The sequence below is a fragment of the Camelus bactrianus genome, chromosome 21, assembly GCF_048773025.1.
Source record: "Camelus bactrianus isolate YW-2024 breed Bactrian camel chromosome 21, ASM4877302v1, whole genome shotgun sequence".
In the NCBI taxonomy this organism is placed as follows: domain Eukaryota; kingdom Metazoa; phylum Chordata; class Mammalia; order Artiodactyla; family Camelidae; genus Camelus; species Camelus bactrianus.
The window spans coordinates 9001832-9021551 of NC_133559.1; the positions used below are offsets into that span (position 1 = coordinate 9001832).

Below are 19720 nucleotides of genomic sequence, written 5' to 3' on the forward strand. Positions count from 1 at the left end.
GTTGGGGAAATAAGGCCAAAATACAGGGGGATGGTAGGCCAAGAACAGAGCTCCCCCCCAACCCCGCTGTGGCTCCCTTGGGTCCCCCCTCCCCCGTCTCTGCGGACTTCTCTTAAGTGGGGCTGCATCGTTGGCCGGAGCGGCATCGAGCAGCCAGTCCCCTGGGGAGGGACGGTTCTAGGTTCTGCCACCCGGTGACTTGACACCTGCAGGGTAACTTCTGGCAGCCGCGACCCGGTGAGCTTGAAACCTGGCGGGAATGCGAATTGTCTCTGGACTAGTCAAGCCCTTCACCTCTCGGAGCCCCTCTCAACTTCCCAGGAGGCCACCGCGTCCTCTTTCGGGCGCAAGGCTCTGTCCCAGCCAAGTCCCTTGGTTCCAAACAAAATCCTTGTGGAGAGGGCAAGAGGTCCCTGCCTCTCTCCGGTCACCTTCTTGAATTCAGGCTGCTCAGTTGGTCGGTCTGTCTGTCTCTGTCTCTGTCTTGAGGGACGGTCCGTGCAAGGTCCCTGGCGGAGAGAACTCTCCTCTCCGAAGGCTTCCTTCGCTGGCTCCTTGGGGGCCCTTTTCTGCCCTCCCGCTTCCAAGAGTCCCTCCTCCAGGACCCCCCTTCCTCCTCCTTTCCCCGATCTGAGGCCCGCGGGGTGGAGGGACTGGGATCTGTCCTCTGGAGGGTGCTGGGGACCCGAGGCTTTCTGGGTGTGCAGCCTTCTAGGATCGACGGGTCCTCAACTCCGCCCGCGGGCGGCTCCCGCGTCCGAGGAGCTAAGAGAAGATCTATTAATTTCTCCGTGCAGAAATCGATGCTCTTGTCAGAGGCACGATCGATGCCAACTCAGTCCAGCTTGGCCCTACCTGTCCTGGGGGCCAGTACTGGCTGGCTGGGGTCAGAGGCTGACGCTGGGTCGCGAGGCGCCGTGCAGTGGGGGCTGCAGAGCGCGCCCCTACCCACCCAACACCCGCCGAGCTCACACCTTTGCGTGCAGGCTTCTAGCGCCACCCTGTGGCCTCTCATGGAAATAGGAGTCTCGGCTCCCCAGTCTACGTTCTCCGGCTCTTTGGGGACGACACCTTTCCTTTCTCTGTCTCTTCTGTGTTTTCCGTCCCCAGGTCCTGCGTTTGGTCTTTTCGGGGCCCCTTCCCATTTCTTTCTAGGGTTTAGAGAGTGTTTTATCTAATTTATCCCAAATGACATACACACTCCATCAGGCACGCACACTATAAGGAGTGAGATCTGAGGCTAGGGGCTGGCTTGGATGACCTGGAGGGCAACATTTCCCAAGCTCAGTCGTCTTCCCTCCCCCCTAAAAGCAGCTGCTTTAGGCTGGGAAAAATAATGTATCAACTTCCCAGTACCCCCACCCAACCCCAGCAGACACCTCTGTGGCCGCATCTCCTAGAGCTGGGGGGACCCTTGGGGAGAAGGCTGGTCCGTGGGGGGGTGGGGGTGGGCCTGAGATGGATGGGGAACGGTTGGGGGCTTTGAAGAGGAGGGGGAAGGATTGGAGCCAGAGGGGGCGGGGCGGGGCCGGGCGGGGGCCGCTGGCTCCGCCCTTTCCTGGCGGCTGGGTCTTTAACACCGCCCCGCGCACATGTCGGGGGAGGCCCGGCGGCGGCGGCTAGAAGCGCACAGACGGCGGCCCGGCCGGGGCGAGGCGGGCGCCGCCGCGATGCTGCGAGGCGGACGGCGCTGGCAGCTCGGCGGGCACGGCCGGGCTGCGGGACCTGGCAGCCTGCTGGCCTGGCTGATGCTGGCATCTGCGGGCGCCGCATCCTGCCCCGATGTCTGCTGCCCCCACGGCCCTTCTGGGCTGCGCTGCACCCGGGCGGGGACCCTAGATAGCCTCCGCCACCTGCCGGGCGCCGAGAACCTGACGGAGCTGTGAGTGTCTGGCGGGCGAGGGGGCGCGAGGATTGGTGGGCATAACCGTGCCCCGTGGGCGCGGACTTGCAGCCTGCCTGCTGGGTCAGGAGGGGCGGGCGCGGCGGGAGGCTGATACACTGCGCGGCCCTCGGCTGTGCCTCAGCTTTCCTCCACTGCCCTGGCAGCCTCCGCAGGTACTGCCTGGACGTCGCCTAGGACTCAGGGCAGCTGCAGCGCTAGCTTCGGAGACTCCAGCAAGGGAGGCTCTCCGTGGACCAGATCTGAGAGAGCCTAGCCTTCTAGAAACCGCTTTCTGGAGCTTAGCCAGAAGCCCACCCTCTGCTCCATGAAGGGGGTAGTTAGCTGCAGAAAATTCCGCTCCCCCCATCCCTGGTTTGGCACCCTTACCATTTCCCCTCTGCAAGGAGAAAACAGCCCCTTTGGATTTCTTGTCATGACCAGGCAACGCCAACTCCTCCCCCTGGAACTGAGGATTGAACTGGAATAGGTGGGAGGTGGCGAGGAGCCATAACTTGGTGATTGAGCTCTCTTCTCCCCATTTCCCCCCATCTCTTGTCCCCACCACCTCTTGATTTGCATGTAGGAAATGAGACCCCCTCCTAGCTTCCCTCTCCCCACCCCCATCTCCATCACCATCCTTATCTTCTTACTCTGAGCAAGGAGTCAGGGCCCTTGCTGAGAGACTGTCCTCCCTTCCCAACTCAAAACTGGGAGGAATCTCCAGCATTTGCAGTACTCTGACATCCTGCAGTAATTGGTTACAAAATGCTCAAGTACTTTTTAACAGCTGGTGAACCCATGGGAGTAGTCTGTAATAACTGGCCTAGAGGTACTCAAGCATCACATGGTGACGGCTAGAAAATATCTGAGTATTCTATGTGGCTGGTGGGGCCAGCAAGACTTCTAGAAGAGAGGAAGCGCTAGAATATCTTCCTCCTGCAGCCTGGGGTTAGAGAGTGGACAAGGAGCCCTGGCCTCATGCGGTGACGGGCTGGAAGGTGTCTTAGACAGGGGCCATTGATGTCTGGAAGTTTCTTGAGCAGCCTGCGATAATTGGCACTGAGTTACTCGGATAGCTCATGGTGCTTAATGGGAAGCTACTCAGTCTTGCTCTCTAATGGCGCTAGAGAGACCATGAAGAGAGGAGATGGCCTGGCTTTGGTCTGGACCTAGGTGTTTGCATGATGGAAGGGGGCCTGAGATCCAGGCTGCCACCTCCAGTCCTGTGCACTCAGCACTCTGGGCATTCAAAGCAGGACCCAGGCTCCTGAATGCTCCCCATCAGTGCTGTCTTTTCCTGATTCACTCCCAAGCCCCCAGTGGGTCCAGTCCGGTGGGGTAGGGGGTGGAGCATGGGCAGACTGGGGCTGGGGACTGGGAGGCATGCAGAGTGGTGAGCTGAGCTGTCCCTCTGGGTGGGGCAGCAGTTAACCCCCCTCCCCTGCAGAGCTAACGAGGAGATAATGGACTCGAATAGACAGATTGATTATGGAATCCAAACAAATGAGGCAGCTTTGAGCACGCTGCCTGACAGTTTGCACACACCCGGTCGCACGACGTTCTCACCCCCTCCTGGGGTCCCTGCAGCTCTAAGCCCACTTGGCAGGGGCTGGCGGGGTGGTGGGGGGTGGCACAGGGACCTGCTCTGCCTCAGAGTCACTGGTGTTTACTCTCTAGGCCTCAGGGGACTGAGGACCTCGTACCCTGCTGTCCTGCGGGGCCAAGGCTGAGAAGGGGTCGGGGCATGGGTCGCTCAGGCTGGTCCTGGTTCCCACAAGTTGAGGAAAGTCAGGGTAGAAGCAGTGAGTCAGGGGCCCCTGTGTGTTTGGGGGGGGCGGGGGGGCCCTGACGTGCCACTGCAGGGCAGCTGATGTCTCAGGAACTCCCTGGCGTGCTGGATCTGGAAGCTGGGCAGGGCCCAGGGCATCAGAAATCCCCCCTCTCTACCTGCCTGTTTTTACTTCTTTCTTTCTCTTCTCCCTGTCTTGCTTTCTGTCCTTACCTATCTGTCTCTCTGTCTCCCTTTCCTTATCTTTCTCCTTGTCTGTCTCTGTCTCTCTCTACTAGTCTCCTCCTGTCAGTTCCTCTTCCTAGGAGTCTCTGTTTCGCTCTTTGTTTTTCTGACCACCCCTGCTCCCCCGTCGCCCCCCTGAGCCTTCTATTGCTCTCTCACTGTGTAAGTCAGCCAGTCACTGCCTCTTCACTGCCCCCAATTCTGACTCCCTCCTCTCATTGCCCCTCTCCTCCTTCCTGGGTCCCTCCTGTGTAGGAAGGGGTTCAAGGGGTCCCTGACTGACAGCCTATGCCTGTCACTTGCTCTGCTGAAAGATGGCGGGGGAGGGGGAGATGAGGGGTTGCTGCTTGAGTGTGGGGAGGGGCCCAAGGCTTTGAGGGGGAGAGGGTGGTGTGTGTGTGTGTGTGTGTGTGTGTGTGTGTGTGTGTGTGTGTGCAGCAGTATAGGTGAGCCCAGACAGAGGTCCCTGGGCAAGCATGTTTGGGAGCACAGATTTACATGGCCAGGGGTTCCTTTGTGCTGGGTGGGGCAGTGGCAGCGCTGAGCATAGGCCCTTGTGGAAGCAAGTGTTTCGGCATGACCCCCCATTGTTGAGCGTGTGCAGGAGAGGCTCTGTGTATAAAAGCAGAACACCAAACTGCATGTGGACTTTTGTGTGTTTCTGAATGTGCATATGCCCACTCCTTTTCACACCGGTGTGTGTGTGCATAAGGGCTGCGTGGCTATGTGTGTCCACGTGGGAGAGTGTGAGACGCGCATGTGCACACCTGTGGGCTCATTATGCATGCGCGGATGTGTGTCGGGAGGTGCATCTCTGTGCCTATGTTTACACCTCTGTGTGTGTGTGCGTGCCTGAGTGTGAGAGTGTGCATGTGTGATGGTGTGAGGATGCATGCCTGCATGTGGCTGTATGACCGCGTGTGAGGCAGTGTGTCCTTGTGCGTATGTGGATACATGTGTTTGTGTGCCTGCCTGTGCGTGTGTACACGTGTAAACAGGTCTCTGCATGGTTGGGTGTGTACAAGTGCATGTGTGCATAGGACTGTGCATTCATGCACGTGGGCGTGTGATTGTAAGAAAGGGAGGTGGGTGTGGGGAACTCGAGTCAGGGCCTGGGCCCCTATGACTCCTGTCCCCTCTCCCCACAGCTACATCGAGAACCAGCAGCAGCTGCAGCATCTGAAGCTCAGTGACCTGAGGGGCCTGGGGGAGCTGAGAAATCTGTGAGGGGCTGGGGACTGTGTGGGTGTGGGGCTCACAGATCCTGGGGGACCTGAGGGTCGGGGAGGGCTCAAGGGCACTAGGGGCCTGGGAGATCCTGAGAGGCTGAGGACTGAGGGGCTGGAGGACTTTGGAGAGCTCAGGAGTCTTTGGGGTCCGGGGTGGCTGAGGAAGCCAGGAGGGGGATGGGGAGGGGTGGAGGGCTAGGCCCTGGGGACCGGGGGGCTGGCCTGGGCAGAGAGCCAGGGCCCAGGGCAGCCACGGCCCTGGGCGCTGATCCCGCTGCACCCTCCCCAGCACCATCGTGAAGAGCGGTCTCCGTTTCGTGGCGCCAGATGCCTTCCATTACACTCCTCGGCTCCGTCGTCTGTGAGTGGCCGGGGCTGGGCAGAGGGGGTGGGAGGACACCTAGGCTGGATGGCTAATGGGCTTGGCTCTCCCCGGGGGACCCTTTTGAGGAAGGCCCCAGCCTGGTCAGGGAAGTCGTTGCACCCATCCTCCTGGGCCTTCTCTCAGCTCCTTCAGGGTTGGCAGTGCTCTCAACTCCCACCCTGGCCAGCTAGAAGGTCCTGCTTGCCGTCTCCCTTCCATGCTTCGTGCTACAGGGACACTGCCTCATTTTTCTTCCCGGGGTTCAGATCCACACCCAGCCAAAGGGAGCATGGATCAGGAGCAGGACTCCAGGTTCTGGCCAGGACTCCATCTCCCATCCTGGCCCCTGGTAGCCTGGGAGCTGGCGTATCCAATCTGCCACTTGGGAGTCACAGCTCCCCCTCCTGTCGAAGATGGGGAGGGTCAAGGGTGGGCAGGAGAAATCTCCAAAGGAGAGACCCTTAGAGTCCCTCGCAGCCCCTCCCTGGTCTTCTGAGGACAGGAGTTCAGCTCATCCTCCCCCCCACCGGCATGCGGAGAGATAGGAAGTGTGGTGGGAGCCTGTCACTTACGGAGTTGTACTGGGTACCCAAACTCTATTGTGTGCTGTGATTTAACGGCAATAAAATAAGATGTTACCTCACTGACTATGTCCTGGGGCTAAAAATGTGTATTCTGTAACGCCTCACAAGACTTATGTCAGTGAATCTTCATAATCAACCTGGTGAGAGAGACAGAGTCATCCCCATTTTATAGCTGAGGATTCTGGGAATCAGAGAGGTTATATATCTGGGCTGAGGCCACACAGCTGTAAGTGGCGGGTCAGAACCGCACTCAGCTCTGTCTGGCACCGAAGTGGGTAGTCTTTTTTATCCTGTGTGGTGGCCACTCTCCAACTCAGCCCCCACAAACTGGAGGACAACTGGGACAGGTGAGGGGTCGGGGAAGGCCCCTCAGAGGCAGAGGGTCGCAGGAGTGGCAGCCTGGTGCAGGACACAGACTACTGAGGATCTAAACCAGCTTCCTGTGTGGCCTGGAGCCGGCCCCTCCCTGAACTCGCTTTCTTTGTCTCTACAACTAGGGGGCCGGGGACATGGGGTCCCTTCCAGCCAACTTTCCTTAGTCCCTGAGGAGGGGGAGGAAGGAGGAGAGGGAAGGGGACCCGGGGAAGGACTCTGAGATCCTTGGCATTCAGTAGGGGGCCAGGGAGTGTGGGAGCCCAGGCTGCCCCTGCTCCTCTGGCCCTGTCCTGGGCTCTGTGGGCAGGGAGCACAGATGGAGCCTCTGCCCCCAGCTGGGGCCTCAGCACTTTGCCAGCTGGGGCCAAGGGTGGGGGAGGGGGAGCGGCTGTTCCCTCAGAGCCCCTGCTCTGGGGTCTGGGGAGGGGGTTAAGTGGGGTTAACCCTTGTTGTCCCAGGGAGAAGAGTGGAACTCAAAGAGGCTCCCCAGCCCCCCCACCCAATGCCTCCTCGGGCTAATTCTAGTTGCCAGGGTTTGGGGGGTTCGGCAGATGTCAGCTTCCTCTTGGCTCCTCCCCTCCCTCACACTGGGTCAGAGCGAGGTCGGGTCACTCACAGGGTCTGTCTGCTCTGTCTCAACCCCCCACAGGAACCTCTCCTTCAATGCTCTGGAGTCTCTCTCCTGGAAAACTGTCCAGGGCCTCTCCTTACAGGAACTGTGAGTGTGGGGGCTTCCAGGGGCAAGAGCAGCAAGTATGTGTGTGACTGTGCGATGTGTGTGCCCACAGGCACTTGCGCCTCTGTGTGAAGGCATGTCACCGTGTCTCTGCGGAACTGTGGGCTTCCCACTGGGGACTGTGTGTTTGGCTGTGAGCTGAGATGAGGGACGATACATGCCTGTGAACCAACCCCCTCACAGCAGAGACTGCAGGCCCACCCGTTGAGGGGGTTATTACCCTGGGGGGTGTTGGTGGAGAGCTGGCCTGGATAACTGATTCTGTGTGTTCTCAGGAGGCTGGGGGCTGGCACGGTTCTCTTGGCCTGTGCGCATGGGCACATCGGCCCCCATTCCTAGCACACCATGCTCGTGGGACTGGTGGGAAAGCAGAGGTCTGTGTGTGCCTGGTGGGCACCTAAGGCCTCTGGGTCACTCTGGAAGGTCTTGTCTCCCTGCTCGGAGCCTGTACCTGGCTAGTCACCCTGGGGAGCCCAGGGTGAAGGAGTTCCATGTAGCCCACAGCTATCTTTGACTTTCTGCATTCTGTTTCTTTTAACAATGTCTTGTTACTGAGGTCCATGAGAGGACCTTCTCCTGGGTCCCCACTCCTTCACCCTGCTGTCTAATGCATTCCTTCTTGCTGTAGTACTCCCTCCACACCGGCCCTGCCCCTGACTCTCTCGGTGTCCCCTGCACCCACCAGAGTCCTGTCGGGGAACCCTCTGCGTTGTTCCTGTGCCCTGCTCTGGCTGCAGCGCTGGGAGGAGGAGGGGCTGGGCGGAGTGCGGGAGCAGAAGCTGCAGTGTCCTGGGCAGGGGCCCCTTGCCCTCATGTCCAACACAAGCTGCGGTAGGTCCTGGAGGTGGTGTGAGGGGCTGGGGAAGAGAGCGACGTGTTTGGGGAGAGGGCACAGCGGGGCTCAGGGATGAGCCCTGAAGTGGGGCAGGGGAGCAGACATTGGTAAGAGCTGGGGGAAACTGAAGGTTGAGGCAGAATCACCAAGGAGGGTGGGGGAAGAAGCGTTGCCCTCTGGCAGGGCTCTGAGTCCACTCCCGGCTCTAACACCCCTTGGGCATCCTGGCCGAGCAGGTGCGCCCACGCTGAAGGTCCAGATGCCCAATGCCTCCGTGGACGTGGGGGATGACGTGTTGCTGCAGTGCCAGGTGGAGGGGCAGGGCCTGGAGCAGGCTGGCTGGGTCCTCACGGAGCTGGAGGAGTCAGCCACAGTGATGGTGAGAAGCCCCCCCCCCCCTCGTGCCCCCTTCCTGATTCGAGGCCTGGGCAGGGCACAGGGGACAGAGACAGGGAAAGAGAGACAACTAGTAAGAAGCACACAGAGAGTGAGGGATGGACAGAGATGGTTTAGATCCATGGTACCTGGGTGTCGGGCAGCCGCAGGCACACACATGCCCTCAGGGCAGGCCCTGGCCCAGCGAGGACCCCAGGCTCTGCTGATCCACTGATCTGACAGGACTTAGGCCCCTACTCTGGGAACACACTGCTGGCTACAAGAGAGAGTCACAGAGCCCTCACATATTGGAGCTGAGCAGGGAGAAGCCAACAGACCATCTCTTCCATCCACCTCTTTTCTAGATAAGGAAACTGAGAACCAGGGAGAGGGCACAATATTTGTGGTCCTGCACCCAGGCCGGTTCCTGAGGGCCTTCTGGTCATTTTCTAGAGGTTCTGGAAGCAACATCCTCTTAGGTGGGTGATGAGCATAATCAGTAAAGGTGGCACAGGTCTGGTTCCAGCTCTCTCATTAATTAATTCTTGGAGTGACTTTTGGAAAAATCTCTCAGTCTACCTGCACTTTGGTTTTCTTATCTATCAACTGAGGAGGTGGCCATGAAGATCTTCTGATGTCCTGCCTGCTTCTGGGCACTCTCTGGCCTCTATCTCTTGTCTCCAGATCTGTATTTTTGGGCCCCTTCCCACATCTTTCCCTTTGTCCTCAGGCTGGTGATGGGCAGCTGAGAGTAGCCATAAGTGACTCAAGGGGTCTCACTGACAAGGTCAACAGGGGCCAACAGTGGACTGTGCTCCCGACAAAGCTGGCCCTATGTGGGTGAACACACAGGGTTCAGCCCCCGGGAGGAGCTGGGCCAGTGAAAACAGGGGTGTGGTGTTCAGTTTGGAGTCCCTTGCTTTGAGAAGGGAGTCAACTCCAGAGTTGCTGGTGGTCCCTGGAAGAATATTGAAGGAGGAACCCCTGGAGCCCTGAGCAGGGAACCAGACATGGTGGAGGGACCATCAGTCACTGAGTGGTTCCTCCTCTCCCAGAGATCAAAGTGAGTGATGGAAATTGGACAAGGCAGAAGCAAGAGGCCGGCCATGACCATCTGTGGAGGGACCTTGGATCATTTATCTGTTTTAGCAAATTCCAGGTTTTACTTTTCTCTTTGGGAGATTTCCATGTTTGTTACCACTTCCGTTTTCTGGAGAATTTCTATAGAAAAGCCACACCCTTACTGGTTTAAACGGAGGAGAGGGGAGGCTGGTCACCCTCAGGAGAGTGAAGGGTGGCAGAGCATCTCTAAGGGAAGAGTTAATGGGACCCCATGCCCCAGGGTGACTTGGAGGAGATGGGGCAGCTGAGAGAGAAGCTTAGACAGGGCTTCCCTTTGGGGTGGCTGGAACCCAGAGCTTGCACAAGAGGCTGGAGAACTCCTCTGGAATCTTTGAACTCATTCCAGTGGAAGCCCAGGGAAACTTCACTTCCTTGGCATTTATTTAAGGGAGTCCGCATTTACAAAATTTCCAGATAAATCAGATTTGTCCGCTGCTTCATTAATTTCCATCATTTTATGAAAATAGCTTTCTAAAATGTCCAGTTATTTTTGTCTACCTTTTCAGCTTACAAAATAAGAAAATCTTGGTTCAGCAAGATTAAGAATTGTCTTAAGGTCGTACAATTTCCACATGTCTGAGGTGTCTTAGGAAGAGAATCTGAATCTGATTCAATCTTTTGATGACTCCAAATCAAGTCACCTAGTCTAACTTCACTGTCTTTTTTCATCTGCCAAAGGCAGTCATCATGCGGCTGCTGTTGCTTCCAACTGCTGCCCTGTCATCAGCGCCATCTCTTTGTTTCTGATCTTCCTTGGGCTGAGACTAGATTTCTTAGAACTATGTGTAAAATAAGAATGAGCAGGTGGTGAGGTCCTAGTTAGTTTTCCAATTGGTTGTGTGTATTTGGTGCTTGGGATTTGTGACATCTATTTAGCGGTTCAGATGGGTGGTTTTACGCCAATTTTGGGGTTATTGATTATGTTCTAGATTTTTCAGATCATTAAATAAGCGATCCGGGAGAGTCTGTAAACAGGCTCTAAAGGAGCCGTTTTCTGCTGTATTCTCTCCCACAACTCTCCTTTTCCTCCCTCCCCAGCCCTCCCCTCTTTTCCATCTGGAGCCAGAGGGGCTCCCCAAAGACATCAGCTCCAGACCCCCTGCCTCCAGCCTGAAGCCAGCTGAAGGTCTTCTTGATTTTCCCCTCTCTTCCTTGACCCAGCAATCTGGGAGTCTGCCGTCCTTGGGACTAACTCTGGCCAATGTCACCAGTGACCTCAACAGGAAGAACGTGACATGCTGGGCGGAGAATGACGTGGGCCGGGCTGAAGTCTCTGTCCAGGTCAACGTCTCCTGTGAGTCCCACTGACTGCCCCTGCAGCCACCCCCATCCCTTCTTCCCTGAAAAGAGGATGTGAGGGTGGGGGGGGGGGCTGGAGGAAAGGGGTGGGATGTGTGTCTCCACAGCTGCTCCCTCCCAGCTGTTTCCAGATTCCCATGAAAACCTGATCCTTTGAGGGAAGTCCTGGGGGCTTGTCAAGGCCAGAGGGACTGAGATGGATTTCTTTTTGGCCCCCTGCCCAAGTCTTGCTACCTAAGGCCCTCAACGCCAGCTGGCTGCCCGTTCTCACTGCTCCACTGTATTTCTTCACATCCATCCCTCCATAGGACTTTCACCCTACATCCTAGTTTTAAAAGAAGAAATTCCCCATCTGAGTTCCTTTTTAGGGCCCACTGCCTAATTTCTCTAGGCCTGCCAACAAATTATTTAAAACCGTCTACGTTACATAATTTTTCTTCTTTTATTGTGGAACAAAACACATAGATATGTACATAAAACATACACACTTTAAACAATAATTATTCTTACCAGCACTTCAGAAGACACTCCCTTCCTCTCCCCATTCAGAACCCCATCCTCCTCCTTCACCACATTCTGGCTTTTGTGATAATCATTTCCTTGCTTTTAAAAATAATTTTACACACATATGCTTCCCTATCAATATAGTTTGGTTTCACCCATCTGTGCATTATATAAGTGGAATCATACCTTGTATATTATTTTGTGTGTTTTTTCTGCTCAACATTATATTTGTAAGATTCATCCATGTTAACGGGAGTAGCTATTAGTTCATTCAGTTCACTGCTGGATATTATTCCACTGTATGAGTGCTAGAATTCCAGGATCAGTTGTATATGTTTATATATTTAAAAAATTTTTTTCTATTATGGAGGGGCTTTTGCTTCTTTCAGGTTAGGTCTATTTCAAACCCACAACTTTTTCAAAAACTTTTCTGGGTTTTTTTCTTTTTTTGGCTTGCTTGATGTTCAGGCCCCCCCCCCCCATCTTCTTAAACTTGTTTACGCTTAATTTTTCTAGCTCCCTCATCGGAAAGACTCCATGTCTAATTTCCATAAGCTGGTACCCTACTTCTCTAGGACTGTTTCTTATTTACTTTAAACCCACCGCTTACGTTCTTTAAGCTTCTGGATTTTATACACCTGCTGCCTGATTTATTTAAGATTTACTGTCAACTTTCTTCAAAACGTCCCTCCTTGTGAATTTCTTAGGGCCCCTACCAGTTTCTCTTAGGCCCGCCCCCTGATTTCCGGCCACACCCCCACCCCACCCTGGACTTGTCAGGTCTTCCCCCTGACTTCCCGCCGTCCCTCACTCTGGCCCGCAGTCCCAGCCAGCGTGCATCTGCACACAGCAGTGGAGCAGCACCACTGGTGCATCCCCTTCACGGTGGATGGGCAGCCCGCGCCCTCTCTGCGCTGGCTCTTCAACGGCTCCGTGCTCAATGAGACCAGCTTCATCTTCACCGAGTTCCTGGAGCCGGCCGCCAACGAGACCGTGCGGCACGGCTGCCTGCGCCTCAACCAGCCCACCCACGTCAACAACGGCAACTACACGCTGCTGGCTACCAATCCCCTGGGCCAGGCCGCCGCCTCCGTCATGGCCGCCTTCATGGACAACCCTTTTGAGTTCAACCCTGAGGACCCCATCCCCGGTGTGAGGGCCACCCTGAACCCTGCCCCTGCTCCCCGGGCTCCACCTGGGTACAGATCCAGGTGTCCAGGAAGCCTGGCCCACTTCCTGCTGTGATCCTGACTTCAGAAGTTGGCGTGCCTGGTCCTGGACAAAAAGGAGCCTGAAGTTCTGGTGTCCAGCTCTGCACTGGCCTCCTTGCCCCTGCCTCCCTCAAGCCCCGGGAGTCCTGAACCCCTGAGCTCCTCCATTCACTTGGGCTGGCTGAAGAGAGAGCCAGGGACCAGGGCATCCATGGGCCAGCTGGAAAAGGGCCGTGTGCATCTTCCCTCGATGGTCCAGCAGCTCCACTTCCCCATCCTACCCCCACCCCAAGAAGGGATGAGTCCCAGAGAGGGAAGGGGGCTCAATGCTCTTTTCCCCGATCTGATCGCTTTCTCTCCTCCCTCCTGCTGCAGTCTCCTTCTCGCCAGTGGGTGAGTAGCCCAGGCTGGAGGGCAGGTTCTGTCTGGTCCCTGGAGCTGCAGCTGGGGCAGAGGGGACAGTTAACCTGATCCCTGAGGGGTCTGCTGGGACCAGAGTGGGGCGTTGGTGGAGGAGACACAGTGTGTGCCAAGGCAAATCCTTCCTGCCCTGTGTCCCCACAGACACCAACAGCACGTCTGGAGACCCAGTGGAGAAGGATGAAACACCTTTTGGGGTGAGCGTGGGAAGTGGAAACTTGTCCAGGGCTTGGGACCAGGTGGCTGGGCTAGAGGCTGCATGTTATTTCTGGTCAGAGCACGGAGAACACTAGAGTCTGGCCTGAGCTCAGTCAGCGACCCTCACGGCCACGGCCCTGGGCCCCAGAGGAGGAGGAGGCAGGTCTGGGGGCCTGGCTCTGGGCATCTATGCAGGATGGAGAAACAGTTTGCTGTGGTGGGGCTCTGAGAATGCAGGAGAACCCCCAGATCTAACCACCCCACCACACCCAGGTCTCGATGGCTGTGGGCCTGGCTGTCTTTGCCTGTCTCTTCCTTTCTACGATGTTCCTTGTGCTCAACAAATGTGGACGGAGGAACAAGTTTGGGATCAACCGTGAGTGGGGGGCTACAGAGGGGCTGTCCGTGGGTCTGTCCCACTAGCTTTGTTTCCTACTGACTCTTCCTGACTCTGTCCTCTGTGTGGGGGCCTGTGTACACATGGAGTTCTAGCCGGTGTGTGTTGGGGATCTCTGAAGGCCTGGCTGTGGGGCTTGTGAGTGTGTGTTGGGGCTGGGGTTGGGGTAGTTTCAGAGGTAGCAGCTGCTAATTGGTGGCTGGATTGTAGTCAAACACTAAGTGGGTCTGGGAGGTCTGAGCTCTGCTGGGGGACGGTGGGGGAGTTCTCTGGTGGCCCATGGGGCCTGGGGTTGGACAGGAGCCAGACAGAGAATGGCCACAGTGCCTCCCCTTCCCCCTGCCTGCTGTCTTGCTGCCTAGCTCTTCTGTTCCTCCTCTGCAAGTCATAAGTTGGTGTCACCTGGCACCCTGAAACCTGGCAGGAGCCAAGGTGAGTGCCTGGGCTGTGATCCCTCTATGTGACTGTGTCTCTTCCTCAGGCCCCGCTGTGCTGGCTCCAGAGGACGGACTGGCCATGTCCCTGCATTTCATGACTTTGGGTGGCAGCTCCTTGTCTCCCACCGAGGGCAAAGGCTCTGGGCTCCAAGGCCACATCATTGAGAACCCACAATACTTCAGTGACGCCTGTGAGGGGCTATATGTTGGGTCAAGGGTCGGGACGAGCTAATTGTGTGTGCGTGTGTGTGAAGATGCCCCTGTGTCATCACCTTTGCCCACCCTAGGCCTGAACAAGCCTTCCCTCCCACCCCCCCCAACCCGTGACCACATCACATCATGGGGCTTGGTAGAGTGAAGGCTCAGTTTCAGTCCCCGTCCTCCCCCTTTCCTGGCACCCTTGTGCAGAGCGCAGCCCTGCTGGACAGTCCTGTCCTCGCCCCTACTCCCTTCTTCCCAAGACTGGGGTTCTTGTCTGATCCTGCCAGCCCCTCCCCAGGTGTCCGTCATATCAAGCGACGAGATATCGTCCTCAAGTGGGAGCTGGGCGAGGGCGCCTTTGGGAAGGTCTTCCTTGCTGAGTGCCACAACCTGCTGCCTGAGCAGGACAAGATGCTAGTGGCCGTCAAGGTAAGACCTTGGCCATGAGGTACCATTGGCCTTGGGCCCACCTCCCAGAGCACCATCATTCCAGGATGGGATGCTCAGGCTGAGGGTGGGAGGCCAGGGTCTGGTGAGGTTCAGGACTCAAGGGTGGGTGGGGGGGCCAACTTGGATGTGGGGAGGCTGAGGCTGGGCCCCCACCCAGTCCCGTCCCCACCCCTACCATCCAGGCGCTGAAGGAGGCATCTGAGAGTGCTCGGCAGGACTTCCAGCGGGAGGCCGAGCTGCTCACCATGCTGCAGCACCAGCACATCGTGCGCTTCTTCGGTGTCTGCACCGAGGGCCGCCCTCTGCTCATGGTCTTTGAGTACATGCGGCATGGTGACCTCAACCGCTTCCTCCGGTACGAGGGTCTGGCCCTGGTGCTGGCCCTGGCCCCTCGTCCCTACCCTAGTTGCACATCCTTGTTTGTCTGCTGAACTGTGGGAGGACATCAAGAAAGAGAAGGAGGGTAAGGCTCCTGTTCCCCAGGAGCTCTGAGGCAGATGTGTGAATGTGGGGAGAGTCCGTGCAGAGGACAGACTGGCAATGGTCAGGGAGGCTGCAATAGCAGAAGTCAAGAGCTGGCCCTTCAGGATGGGGCCGGGGAGGGGGACTTTGCAAGGAGTGTGTACGCACCTGTGTGTGGCACGCAGAAGCCAGGCCTGGCGAGGAGGCCGTTTAAATAACTACAATCACAGCGATAACAGATACTTATCAGGCACTTTGTGTTCCAGGCTCTGTGTTATATATTTTATAATTCATTCTTATTATGACTGTATGTGCTTATACATATGTATCTGTAAAATAATATAAATTCATATTTATTTGTCATAGTCTCCAAGCATATATGGCAATTTATACTTGAAGACACTTACCCAAAATTCATTTCTTTGGCTTTGGACAGAACAACTCTACGTTTACTAATTTGTACTGATAATTTTAGCAACTTCAAGAAATGTACCTATTTCACAGAGGAGGCTTAGAGAGGTTAAGTGACTGACCTAAGGGCACAAACGTAGCAAGTGGTCCAGGGGAATGTGACCCCAGGCAGAGCCCTGCTCTAAACCCCTGACTGTGATGGTCACTTGTTCTTTTCCTTGAGTTCTTCTCCAATGAGATGGGCCCCCTGGAGGATGGGGCAGCGTGAGGCAGGGAAAGGGCCAGAGTTTGGAATCATCTGTGACTTATTAGCTAAGCCTTCTTTGCCAAGTGGCTTTCCTCTCTGGCCTCAGTTTCCCCACCAGTGAGAAGGACAACAGAGGACTGAGTTTCTGGATAAGTGTGTTTATCCAGTTGATGGTCGTGATTTGGGCCCCAAACATCCCCTTGGGAGTGATAGGTCGCAGAATTTAGCCGGGAGAGACCCCAGTCTGAGCTTATCTTGAGGATGGGGAGGAGCCAATGGAGGATGTGGAGCAGGAGGGAGGTGAGGCCAGACCTGAGGTTAAGAGTGGAGGTGGACTGGCTCAGAGCAACCCAAGTCAAGAGGAGGCCAGAGAGAAGCCCTTCTTCTTGCTGACCAGACACCTGGTGGGCCCCGTGCTAGGTACCGGGATGCAAGCCAGGACAAGCTGCCATCTGGGGCTCAGGACGTGGGAAAAGCAGCTTTATATGGTGAACGGAGCACAGGGAAACCAAAGGAGCACAGGGAAACCAAAGGATCATGAAAGCTCTTAGACATGGAGTTTCCCCTAGGAGGGGCCATCCGTTCCTCCTTGCCTCTGAGCCTTCACCTCTGCCTGGCACACTGGGCTTCCCTCCCAGCCACTTCACCCACCCCTGTCCCTGATCCCTTCAAGTGGCTTACCCACCACCCTTCCTAAGGGCTTGAGTCTCAGTTTAGATGTCTCTTCCTCCGGGAGGCCTTCCCTGACTTCTTCCACCCCTACCCTGAGTGCCCATCAGGTGCCCCTTACACTGTGCTGCTGTAACCCGTTTATCTGCATCCTACCATTCACTGTGGCCCTGGTGCTTGGCACGTCAGGGAAGCTTAACTAAATGGATGAGGAGAAAGTTGGTCAGTAAGAAAGGGCAGTACTGACAAAGCCATCAGCTCAGGCAAAGGCTCAGAAGAAGGAGTATTTGGGGAATGGAGATGAATCATCTGGGACTGGTCTGGAGTGGTGTTTGTGGAGAGGAAGGGGCGTCCTGGAAACCTTTGGAAGGAAGGAGGACCCCATGGCAATGGCTGGATATTGAGGGCAAAGGTGAGAGACAGGAATCAAGACCTCCTAGGTTTTGGGATCACAGCCTGAGTGAGGGAGGTTCCCTTCACTGAGGCAGGGGCAGGCTTGGGGGAAGATGTTGAGCATCTTGGCAAGGGATGAGTCAGAGGTGCAACTGGGCAAGAGATGTAGCGGCCGGTGGGCAGCTAGATGCTAGTGTTGGAATTCAAGGGGGCTGGTGTGAGGGGGGCATGAATGTGCAAAGGGTAGGCCCTAGTGGAAGCTCTAGAGGTGGGCACACCGGCAGCCCCATCCCAGCCCTTCCAGACAGCTGCCTCCCCTGTCCTTCCCTTCCTGCATTCCTGGAGTCCCCCCACCCCCCCAGCTCCCAGGGCTCCCCTTCCTCGGGCTCCTGGGGGTTGTCTCCTCTCAGCCCACGCCTTCTCCCTCACTCTTTCTCGAAGGTCCCACGGGCCTGATGCCAAGCTGTTGGCTGGCGGGGAGGACGTGGCTCCAGGTCCCCTGGGCTTGGGGCAGCTGCTGGCCGTGGCTAGCCAGGTCGCTGCGGGGATGGTGTACTTGGCGGGTCTGCACTTCGTGCATCGGGACCTGGCCACGCGCAACTGTCTGGTGGGTCAGGGACTAGTGGTCAAGATCGGCGATTTCGGCATGAGCAGGGATATCTACAGCACCGACTATTACCGCGTAAGGATCTTTGGTCCCAACCCCTCCCCCAGCAACCAAACTATAAGCACGCTGATGCCGAGCGCCCCTCCGAGAGCCATCCCTTGCTGGGCACGCCCTCCTCTTCCTCGGGCGGTGTGGGGTCTGAGACTCTCTGGCTCTGGTTTGTAAGCCTCCTCCTACCTCCTCGGCCCCCAGTGGAGGAGGGTCTGTCTCCACTATCCCGGACAGAAACGGCACCATCGGTTTTTCCCTCAGCTCTGGGCAGGAGAGCCACTTCAATTTATTTTTGATGATGGGGCTGGGGGCAGGTCTGCGCCAGGAGAGGCTGTCGGGGGCGGGCGCCCCCTGGAGGTGACGCAGCGCCCGCCCGCCTGCAGGTGGGAGGCCGCACCATGCTGCCCATCCGCTGGATGCCGCCCGAGAGCATCCTCTACCGCAAGTTCACCACCGAGAGCGACGTGTGGAGCTTCGGCGTGGTGCTCTGGGAGATTTTCACCTACGGCAAGCAACCCTGGTACCAGCTCTCCAACACCGAGGTCAGCCCTGCCCCGTGGCTCACTCCCTGCCGACCACCCCCTTCCTTGCCTGCCACCCCTTCCCTTCCTCTTCGAGTCCCCTTTTCAGGGAATTCTGTCCCCTTCAGCCCCTCATCCCACTGCCAGCCTGGCACCCATCCAGCATCCTGCTGACACTGCTCTCTCCACCCCAACCCTGTTCTTTTCTCACCGTCTTCTCTCTCCTATTCTAACTGGCTCCTGGGGGAATCTCAAAGCACTTTATAAATGGAGCCCAGACCCCCATCTATAGCTGCATTTTATAGACCTAATAGGCATTATCAGGATGGAAGGGAGGGGCAGGGGAAAAGGAACACAGCACAAGAGGGCCTGACACTGCAGCAGGAAGGCTAGAGGTTAGACTGTAAGAGGGACAGTCCTGCCCCCTCCCTCTGCCCTCCTGGCTGGACACGGCCAGAGCAGGCCCCAGGTGTTCCGTCTTCCAGAGCAGCTCCCCCAACCCCCTCCTTGGCTCGCAGCTGTCAGTTTCCATTTCTCCTTCTAATGCAGTCTGCTCCCTGGAGGCTGGTGGGGTGGGGGAGAGGGTTATAGATTTTAATTTTCTCAAGCACTGAGAGAAGGAATGGAATTAGTGCTGCCCATAACCCAAGTCCTCTAATGGGGCGGGAGGGATGAAGGGGGGAAGAGGCTCCAGGCCCCTTCAAACATCTCCCTGCCACCATCTCTCCTTCTTTGGATCTCTGAGCTGTACTAGCAGTCCTTCCTGGAGTCTAACTTTGATCCTTCACGCTGCAGTTTCTTTTCAGAGGAGCTAGGTCTCCACAGAGTGGTACCTACTGAAGAGAAAAAGAAGTGGGCTTGCTCTCTACCTTAAAATGCAAGTCAGCCATTTTTCAAGGCCTTTGCCTGCAATGCTGCTCTATTTTCTTTGTGCCCTCTGGGACTGAGAGATAGAAGACCCTTCCCTTTTTCCATTCAACCCTCAATTCTAAGCTGATGGATTTGGCAAATGCCTTGACCCCTCCCCTTCTTCAACCCACCTGGCAAGTCTTCTGAGGGTCTGATTCCAGCCCTTTGGGAAGCAATCCTACTCCAGCCCAACCTTCCTAGGTCTATCTAGCCTTAATCCTTCCCACTGCTCAGTGTCAGAGTGGAGAGGAATCTTGGGATTCACTGCATCCTTTCAGATTATTAGTAGCCACGAGGCCCAGACATGTTGTGTAATCTTTGGGAGCCTCAGTGAGGCAGGGGCAGTGCTGACTGAGCCTGGCCTCACCATCTTGCCTCCTGCCCAGTGTACCCTCTTCTCTTTCCCTCTTGTGGCCCCAGGCGATCGAGTGCATCACGCAGGGACGTGAGCTGGAGCGGCCGCGTGCCTGTCCACCAGAGGTCTACGCCATTATGCGGGGCTGCTGGCAGCGGGAGCCCCAGCAACGCCACAGCATCAAGGATGTGCATGCTCGGCTCCAAGCCCTGGTCCAGGCGCCTCCTGTATACCTGGACGTCCTGGGCTAGGAGGCTGGCCCGGGGGCTGGGGCTGGGTAGCGGGAATACTGCGGCCTGCCCACAGCATCCCCCATGGCTCCCAGCAGCCCTAGGGTGATCTCAAAGCATCTAACTCACCCTCAGCATGCAGGAGGGGACAGGTAGGGCCTGAGTGTGGAGGACATTACTGCTTCTCTAGGCGGGGTTCCATCATAGCAATTATATTTATTATCCCTTG

At 56.7% G+C, this 19720-nt stretch overlaps 1 protein-coding gene across 1 annotated transcript; it reads left to right on the forward strand.

The window, feature by feature from the left end:
* Positions 1-1615: 1615 nt before the first annotated feature.
* On the forward strand, positions 1616-19720 carry NTRK1 (neurotrophic receptor tyrosine kinase 1). The gene is made up of 17 exons (XM_074349595.1): positions 1616-1882; positions 5048-5122; positions 5418-5489; positions 7101-7169; positions 7873-8018; positions 8259-8401; positions 10681-10813; positions 12146-12472; positions 12909-12926; positions 13098-13150; positions 13425-13527; positions 14030-14176; positions 14485-14615; positions 14819-14991; positions 17260-17500; positions 17860-18018; positions 19327-19720. The coding sequence occupies exons 1-17, from the start codon at positions 1671-1673 to the stop codon at positions 19510-19512; spliced, it is 2388 nt and encodes a 795-aa protein (XP_074205696.1). The 5' UTR covers positions 1616-1670; the 3' UTR covers positions 19513-19720.

Excerpts from the sequence above, each read along its gene's own strand:
- NTRK1 (XM_074349595.1), top strand. The coding sequence starts at position 1,671 with ATGCTGCGAGGCGGACGGCGCTGGCAGCTCGGCGGGCACGGCCGGGCT. Across the intron at positions 14,177-14,484 it reads ACAATACTTCAGTGACGCCT|GTGTCCGTCATATCAAGCGA; the intron begins GTGAGGGGCTAT and ends GCCCCTCCCCAG. Across the intron at positions 17,501-17,859 it reads ACAGCACCGACTATTACCGC|GTGGGAGGCCGCACCATGCT; the intron begins GTAAGGATCTTT and ends GCCCGCCTGCAG.